The 10,123-nt window shown below is 38.1% G+C and overlaps 1 protein-coding gene across 1 annotated transcript in view; it reads left to right on the forward strand.

The window, feature by feature from the left end:
• The window catches only part of LOC149284613 (uncharacterized), a 56,632-nt gene extending 51,585 nt beyond the window's left edge, over positions 1–5,047 (forward strand). The window contains exons 47-48 of the mRNA XM_089496464.1: positions 367–457; positions 4,956–5,047. Of these exons, the coding sequence (XP_089352590.1) occupies positions 367–457; positions 4,956–5,047 (183 nt within the window). The remainder of the gene's footprint in view (positions 1–366; positions 458–4,955) is intronic.
• Positions 5,048–10,123: the final 5,076 nt, after the last annotated feature.

Genomic DNA, 10,123 nt, shown 5'->3' on the forward strand with positions numbered 1-10,123 from the left:
CTTCCATTCAAGGTTTTCCTGGAAAGTTAGTTCCTGTTCCCAACGTATGAGATCAGCCAGCGCAGCTTTTAATTAGACATCCCAATAGGATCTAAGCACTCTTTTTCAGGTGTCTGTTGCTTTCGGCAATGCTCCCTGATGGAAGGGAATGACCGATCATATGAACAGTGAAGGTGGACTGGTGTCTGCTGCCATGGGAAAGTGCAGGCTGTCATCATGCCTTATTAATGCAATTTTAAGGAACCCTTTATGATACATGAACTGTTTAAGCAATAGTATTATGCGAGTGCTATTATGTTGATGATTACTAAGTTCCAAATGTTAGATTTGACATCAAATGATCATATATTGACTTGTATCTTTTAGGTGCCAAGCAGATTCAGAAACAGAGCAACAGAATTGAGGTCTAGTACATCTCAGGCCATCCTCACACAGCTTCACGAGCTACGGATAAAAAGTAAATGAACAAATCGGCGTTCTCTGTCCCCTGTAGATGACGGATAACCACATCGGTGTATTATGGCTGTGGAGAAATACCCCATGCATTCTCAAAGCTTCAGGAGCCAGGCTATTTCTGGGTGTCTTAATATACTGTATGCAACCATGCTACAAATAAAATGTATAATTCACTTTAATAGATGCATTTTCGCATGTGAAAAGAAGCCTTACCCTTCTTGTGTGTTATTGCCCCAGTTATTTAAACAGAACTGGGACTTCCGCATGATGGGACACTGCTTCTCATTTCTGCAGACAAAAAACAGTAAATGACAAAGTGTCTAAGTAAATGCCGAAAGGACAGATGTCGTGTCGATTCTGTGACGCTTATGACCATTGCTTGTGTATGAAAACAGGCAGCTAACGCCAGTTACTTTTAGTAGTGAAAGTACAGTACATATTCTATGCACAGCTGAGATATGCCCGAATCTTAACCAGTTTAGTAGATGTCCCCTTTATAATGCTTAATGAACTCAGGCAGTTGAATCTACAACTCATGGACACCAGTGCTATGGTTTAATAAACCCCAAAGAGAAATAATGGCACCTTTATCATCATCTGAACGGACAGGCAGTAGATTATATTACACAAAAAACAACACAGCTGGTATAACTGCATTGTTGGAGGGTTTTTGTCTGGCTGTAAGTTTCTGTTCAATTTAGAAGCCTCACAGCTACTAAAATTGTGACACCCATAAAGAATAAGGTAGGCACAGTGGGAAAAGGCAGATCGGAGAGGAAATGACGCATACAGAAAAGATACTAGGAGGTCGGCTCAATAGACCAAGTCTCGGGGAAGACACCAACTCTAGGCATCATATATATTGAATTTTAGGCCCAGCTTTCAGAGATGATGGCTATCTATAATTTACACGACACACCTAACCAACTGCTCAGCATTGAGAGATTATGGGGAGAAACTGCTACTGATTGAGCACAGGACAGGTTCCCTGACACTCCATGTGGCCAACCTAAGGCACCTGAATATTAGAAGAAAATCCATGAGAACGGCATTGGACATTGTGGCTGCCTGAATCTACTAAACCAAACAGAAGATTGTTATTTAGTTGCTCTACAATTATTAGCTTGTGTATAAACTGCTATTGTTATAAAAAATTTTTTTTAAAAAGTGTTGATTCCAGTGTCAAAACCCACAGTTCCATGTAACAGTAGAAGTGTGTGCTCCCTAAACAAAAAGGTTGTTTGTTTTCAGTATAATACATCTTATCAGTTGAACTGTATGTTCACAAGCTATGCATTTCACATTTTAGGTATAACATCCAGGACAATGGGCGGTCCCTAAACCCATTGAAAACAATGCATTTTGAGCCCGTACATGTACGTGCTGTCATTAAGGGATTAATTATTCTTAATAATGATGTAACAATCCAACAAATTCAATTGTTTTCAACAACAACAAAAAAATCAACTTTATTTGCAGATTTTCTGTTAACCGAATTATGCATTTATGGTGACAGAGTCATAAGTTACTAGAAGGCATTTTTGATCTTTAACAGAGCTCAAAAAAACAAAGTCTTTCAAAAAGCTTATGTAACTGCAGAAATCAGACAATTCACATCAAATCTTTCAAGAAGGCCACATTATAACAAACCAATTTGGCACAGGAGTTTTCTAGCATGTGCCCGCTAGACACATGAGGAGAGCTTCAACACCATGACAATGTGTATCTTCAGGTCTAAAATTCCTTTCTCTTCAGACATTTGGAAAGTAACATTTTGTCGTTTATGATTACATGCGATACTAGTGTGTAGGTTGACTTCCAAAAAATGATATTGGTGTTATTTACAAAGCCATGAAGGTACAGTAGTGTGCAGACAGTCCCCCAAAATCCTGCAATGTGTTTATTGGGCTTTTGGAACGCGCATTCTGAAGGAGTAAGACAATTGGGTACCAATCTGCGCTGTCTGGCTAGCCATTAAAGTGTTCATTCTAAAGAATTACCTATGCAGCGCTGCATGTTGGAGATGCGTGTCCAGAGTTAGTCACGGGTCCAGCTCACAGTCATACTGAGAAAATGTTCAAATATATTTACAGACTGGTGGTGGTGGTGGTGGGAGGGGGGCTATTAAGGAAAGATACACCTGAACTATTTTGAATAAACTAAAAGTAATGGAAAAGCCACTGCCCTTCCTGACAAGCCAGTGACCATGTACACTTCTATGCCAAACAACCGGGAACCATCAAAACGCTGACTGAATAAAATCAATGCATATTAACTGGCAAAAAAAGGAAAGAACAGGCAAGGGTATGAAAACAGACATCACTTATTGGCAACAGAAAACAGACAGATTTCTGCGCTAAATAAAAACAATGCCCAAGAAATGTCAAGAAATAAAACGGCACTGCATTAACTCTAATAGCGCTGCACCTATAACGTGCACGCTTTTATAAATGGTATGTACTAAGCTTGTGGGCTCGAGTCAACGTAAAAACACGCAATGATGAAATCACGTGCAAATGGACTCAAATGGAATTATGAATAAGTATACCGCTATGCGTCCGCATTCAATATGTTTGAAGGTGCATTTTCACACGATTCGTGGTTATATCGCACAAGCACTAGGATCAGCTCTAAAGAGATAGAATGACAGAATAATTATTGATTAACCATTTTTTGCTCACCGACGGCAAGAAACCCTTAACACAAAAATACAGGTTAATTTGTGATAACTTGTAGGCAAGGACCCGTGCCCTAGCAGGCTCACTCTAGGCCATCGTTTGAATGCACAATGTGGAGTAAGATAGTTTCATTACTTTAAATTTGATCATTTTTTTTTTTTTCTTTGATTGAAAGTTTTAAACACAAAGCGTGTAGATGTACACCGTTTTTATGTTGCCTAAACCAGGTGGTATAGGATGAATTCGGATTAAGGCACTTAGCATTTGCAGGTACGTTCCTAAAAACCAACACATTCTATTAATCTGCTTTCTAAATTGAGTTTGTAAAATCTGAACAGATACACGGTGCTATTGTACAATTATCTGACTACTAAATCTAACATGAAAAGAAAAAAACATTCTGCAAGTCATCAAAAGATTAGAAGATTCACAGAGCATAGTGCAATTCACACTGGTGATTTAACATCTATTGCTATAGAGCTTGCAATTACAAGGAAATAGATTATCTACATGTTCTTCATTTAAGCATTTTTCCCTTGCGCATTCCCATAATAATAATAATAAAAGAAAAAACAAGATCAGATAAAGGGTTCTGATTTCTTCTAACCACTTTACCAATAAGGAGTTTAATTTTAACTGCTCTGGATTGCACGGTTCCTTATATAATTTCAAGAAGCTGATATAGTGAAATGCACCACTTGTTTAATATATCTCTGAACATTCCAACTGTTGCGAGTATTAATTATAAAGGGTCAACATATAACTGGGCATCATGCATGGTTGACCAAGCTTTTCTTGTGGTCTTCATAATTCAAAGTGATGACAGGGAGATTAAATGTTCAGTTCTCCTGCAAAAGTGTGTTTTTTACCCTACAGGGGATGAATATTTCTGTCTGCCAAGCATAGTAAAAAAAAAAATAAAAAAAAAAATTTAAACAAAGTACGGATGATATTCATTCTTCTGAGAATTAACCGATGATCCAAAAGCCCTCCTGGGCATCCAGACAATAAGGCAGCTGAAACCTTCAGTTCCCAAAACACCTTTGGAAATATGTTTTGCCACAAGCACCTGGTTCTACTGGTAAAATGCTTTAAAACAAGACAGAAAAAGGCCTGAAGATTCTATACTGGAGCCAATACTTTGGAGCAATTGCACAAAATGTTTTTCCTTTATGGAAACCACCATAACTCCAAAGACTGAAAAACCTGTGATACTTTCATTACAACCGTAAGGCACAAGTACCAAGACCTTACATTCATTCAAATATAAGGTGCACTTTGCAAGGACAAAAAGGTCACATAACTCCATTTGTCTTAGAAACCTGCGTTGGATTTCCATGCTGATAAAATAAGATACAATTTTAGAGGCATATCAAATGGGAGAAAAACAAAAATATCCTTACCCTTAGTGTTCTGAACTACCCCACTGAGCCTTTCGCATAATACAGAATTTATGTCTATAAAAACGTGTTGTGTTTTTTTTAAAATAGGGTCATTATCCATCATGTTAACTTCAACTGAATTTACATATTCATAATTTTAACTTACCCATGGTACAAAACTGGCACCATAAAAAAAAGTTTGGGATGCTGCCGAGAGCCATGCAATTGGCAGAAAAATAAAACTGGTACAAGCTTCCTTCTGGAGAATTATGGCACACAATATAAAGTTATTGTACAAGGGTAGAGAAAGCATCTTTCTGGTACATTCCTCTATGAGAAATTTCCTCATTGTAAAACATTTGGTTTGAGCAATGTTGGCAAGCACTCGACGAATGGCAGTCTTTAAAGAGTATGATAATTCCTGTCTTTGGCCTTGCAGAACTTGTACAAGAAGAATATGACCGCTTGTATACCCAGGACGAGGACTATTCCCCCAATGAAGCTGGCGGCATCAAATGTTCCTTTTTTTGAAGGAGCCGTGGGAGATACAGAGGTGGATGGTGCTACATTCCAAGAAAAGAAAAAACAAAATTATAATATATATTTACACACACAAAAAATATAAAATGTAACGCGCTTACACGCACTGGAAGCAGTTGCAATATGCCCGGGTGCTAACAATCCAAAAGATATATACAGCAAATAAAGTTGATGCACTCAGCGGGTCTTCTTTTTATAAAAATTATTGACTTGGTGAAGGACCTTCACCAAGCCAATACGTTTTATAAACAGAAGACCCGCTGAGTGCATCAACTTTATTTGCTGTAAATATATATATCTCACACATACACACAGAGATATTAGTTTTCTGTGATTAGGATAGGATAGGATAAAGGCCATGAGTAGTTTCCGATAAAATGGCAATGTGTAATACATTCTTGGAATCTGGCATCCTCTCCCATTATGAATTCCCACCAAGCTTGTCGTGCCTCTGTTTTCCGTGGTCTAGAAACTGATTGGGATAACAGCGCAACAGAACCTGCTGGTGCTATGTAAAATAATGTAATATCAGACACTGTCTTTAGTAAAATTTAATAAGGATTATAGAAGAAAAGGAGGCCATATTCTAACCAAAAATATAATGTGGATATAATATTGTAAACTATGAGTAATTATATCCTCTCCAATACAGGTGACAGTGCCCTTTTCTAGTATCCCAATAAAATTGCTCTGGACAAGACCTTATCCAGGTTAAAGTCTGATGCCTTCAACGCCTACACTTAAACCTCTGCTATACCACCAACCATAAAAAAAAATCTTCCAGCGTTATCATTAGGTATGACTTAATAGCAAGATATTCACTTATTTGTTCTTAATAACCTGGAGTGAGAGCTATAAAAAGGGTACATAGCTGGCACATTGGACTTCCAGCTAAATATGTACACATTGCATAATGGCTCTCATACATATACATATATCTACCCATCTGATCAAGGTTAAGTGTGTGCTATTTATCAGGTAGTCTCATTAACTATAGCACAACTACAACCAGTCTTGCGGGAGGGGGGTTAGCTTACCAATAGATGTCATGTTGGTTGTTGAGGTGGCTGTATTGTTGGTGGTGGTTGCGGTGGCTGTGCTGTTGGGGGTAGAACTCGCTGCAGGTGGAAGAAGACATACAATACATGAACAGAAACACGAGCACTTTCTATGGCCCACCTCTAGTACATCAGAAGTATCTAGCGAGCCAACGTAATCTGCTCCCCCGAGATTTGGTTTTACATATATCTATATATACGCACGACTTACTGGGTGGTGATGCAGTTACGGGCATGGTTGTGTTTTCAGTTGGTGTGACTGCAAACAGAAAAATGTTACCAACGGCAGAAAACAAATGCCTACTCTCAATCCAGACATTAGAAATTCAACTTGCAACTCAATCAAGTAAAAATAAAGAAAGAAAAAAACAAACAAAAACGAAATGTCACTGCATGCTTATATGTGAATAATAAAGAATTATTGTGGATTATTAGATATCTGACTATACTAGCATAATAGCTTCCTCTAATTGGGGAAATTAACTTTACAAATGTTGCTTTACATAAAACATGGATTATTCTACCCCGCAAAACAAGGGTGGACAGAATATACATCACTGACACACAGGACATGCCAGTGATTTGTTTTCTCTCATACCATATTTATTGGCATTTTCCATCACCACCCACATGAAAATGATTACATTTCTGCTGTGAAAGATTGACCAAGGACTGAACGTATTAACCATTATCTGGCATGCACAACACTGGAACTCATTTTCAGTTCTTACATATCATGTATATACAGACAAAAGGTATTCTTACCAGGGGCACTTGCAGTGGTTGAGCTTGTAAACGTGGTTGCCTCTACAATAAAAATAAAATAAAAAAATGTATACTTCATTCAAGTGTAAATCACTGATGTCCATAGTAACTTTGCAGGACAGTAAGTATAGCAATTGCAATGAGTGATTCTCTTGAAATCTAGACAAAAATATTTTAAAGGACACAAAGTTGTGTGTGTATGTGTATGTACATACATATACACACACTTTATAAAAAAAGCACATTAATAACAGAGGAGCAGAGAAATATGCTGGAGAATTTAAGTAAACCCTTTTCTGATATTATAGTCTAAGGTGGCCTATTGTTTTAGAGATTAGTATTGCTGAACAGCTACATTAAGATAAAAGTGATCTGCAGATTAGGTTAGGGTGGAGCACTTAATCTCCAAAGCAAATCCGGACTACAATTCAGGAGTTTGCAATCTCTGAACAGGACGGTAGGAAAGCCATTATATTTCCTCAATTTTTTACACAATCAGAGTGGGGGCTCCCAAGAGAGATCAGGGGTGGCAATTGCCATTTGGACAGAAATGATTTAAGGCTTTAGGACACCTCCACTAGTCTGATTTTCTCCTTTTTGTGCCTTTTGCCATCACAGACTGCATTTAAAGCCCAGAGGAGTGTTCTTTTTTTATACGGATAGAGGCTGGAGTTGGGGGTATAGGGAAGCTAAAAACATAAACTACACTCTTTTGACATAAGCTGCACCTGCGGTTTTCATAAAAAAATGACCTTTATTTCCGCAGTAATATAGTAGAATTTTAGAAATATCTTAAGTGTCGGGCTGTACTACGTCTCCCTTTGTTATAATCACTTGTTTGACATGAAGAAAGAGGAGCGGAACAGGTCTGACCACTTGAATAGTGATAGTTTCCATCGGCTTGTTTACATTTTTGAGCCGCAGCCCCAGGTCCTTCACGCTCTTCCCCGGCAGAAAGACGAAAGGGGGAAGAAAAAAAAAAAAGAAAAAGGAGCAAAAGGCCGCAATATCTAACAGTGCAGGTAACAAATAAAGTAACAACAAGTCGCGTTAATGAATGAAGTCCACCACTGTTCTAAAAATCTGCAGCATCTGAACATCTTTGGATATTAAACTGTTTAGAAAGGCATACGCTGAATTAACAGCCCAAACCATTTTAAGGTAGCATGCAACATCGCAACAGCAAACAAAAATGGGTATGGCCGCCTTTTATAGAGTAACCATTTGTCAGTGCTAAGGTTTTACCGGGTATTAAATGCTTTAGTTCCAATGCACTAGAACTCTGAGTAAAGTTGAAGGAGTTGTAATGGAGGATGCAGCCCAATAGCAGGAATAACAAGCAAGGGTTTTATGTATTTTTTAGCAACTGTGAAGACTGTCCACAAAGAGGCAAAAATGATCAATCTCAAACGGCATTCCCTATAAGGCATTTTATAGGACATTGCAAGCAGCTTTTATGTCCCAGCTTCTACATCTCCATGCGAGCAGCTAGTATATTTTTTTGTTAGGTTAAATACTATTTCCATTCACATATCTCTCTCTCGTGTATCTTTATGGAGATCCCCACTTACTATTGTGCGAAGAGGCTTAACAGAAGCTGGGTCGGGCTATACTTTCACATAGGAGCAGAGCGTTGCTCCTACACCAGAAAAGCATTCCACCCAATATTACCGATCTTTATCTACATTGTAGACATTTTGCACTATAGATTGCGTTATGTTTTTGTCTTCCATGTATCAGCATTGATCACATTGCAAGAACATAAGGAACCTGGTTCTTAAAGTATTCTTGATCATCACCCATTACAAAGCTTTTATAGCCTATATGAAGAAGTGGGATACGTTACCTCGGCAAGGTACTTCAGAACAGTTTCCTTGCACTGAACTGGAGTTTCTGCAGACTGGCTCAGACCCTGAGGAAAAATAATATTCCAAGAATTAACATATTAGATAGTAAAAAATAAATAAATTACAAATTAAAAAATATTTTAATACGCATTTGTGTAAAAAAAAAAATAAAAAAAAATAATGGAATAACCACGATCACATACACTATATATTTTTTATTTTACTATGAGGGTGGTAAATAAATGGAGCACCCTCCCAGTAGACGTGGTAGAGGTTAATACAGTGAGGAAATGTAAACACGCATGGGATATGAATAAACGATCTTGAATAGAAGACAAGACCACAGACTGATTAATGGTTTGGGTGATTAATGGGTTGAGACTAGATGGGTCCAATGGTTGTTATCTGACATTAAATTGTCATGTAATGTAAAAGTGAAACTGAGTCTAAGATATATTTCAATATGTCCTTGACATTTGAACCTTTCGTATTGGTTGTATGTTGCTGAAGTCTACATCTGAGTAAGGGAAGAAAGACAAAAGGCGCTTTCAGTCTACATCCATAACATACCATTTGTACAGGATACCCAGGAGCAGTTCAGGCCCTCTGTGTGGTTTGTACAAGTGTCACATAATTTGAAATCTTCACAAACAGCTGAAAAGCAAATTACAATAATTGTTAACCCTTTGGGTGCCGGAGGTCAGGTCATGAACTCCCCCCCCCCCCGCTGACCAGCTAACACGATAGACTAGAAGGCAGCATGCATGGTTTTTGTTGTGTTTGGTCAAAGAGCTTTTTTGGCATTTAATTACAATTCCCCTTTTCCGTGTGCACATCCTTTTGTTCCAGAACAAATAGGTCTATAATTTAAACCCATAGAAACATGCAAAAAATAATTGCGTGCGCTAGTAAGAAAAATAAATAAATCTTAGAATTTATCCTATACTTTAGGTTCCACTGTTGAACAATGACCACATTTATGTTCTAGAGGGGAAGGCTGCATCCATTACTTTCATAATTAATGGGTCTGAGAGTAGGAGTTATACTTTTTACATAAAGAGTTAGGGCAATGGCATGTAAGATTATTATTTTTTTTAAATATATTTTTAATTTTTGCATTGTTATCTGTGCAGTACGGATAGAGATCCCAATAGGGGCACATTGTGATAACCGAGGAAGTCTCCATAGATTCTAGACAGACCCTGCAGGGGATATCCTGTCATCTGCTGACCTTCAGGCTGATGTAAGCAATAACGTCTCCCGGAATGAACACCCGATCAGCATGCCTTATGTAACGGCTTAACGGTGCTCTGGCCAGCAGCCCTTACAAACGATGGGTCAGGAGGAGGCCAGTGATGCTGTCTTCTGTTGACAGAGGAATGCAGGCTATCAAACAG

Source organism: Sceloporus occidentalis, unplaced genomic scaffold, assembly GCF_023333645.1.
Source record: "Sceloporus occidentalis isolate IW3139 unplaced genomic scaffold, rSceOcc1.0.p SCAF_90, whole genome shotgun sequence".
Taxonomy (NCBI): Eukaryota; Metazoa; Chordata; class Lepidosauria; order Squamata; family Phrynosomatidae; genus Sceloporus; species Sceloporus occidentalis.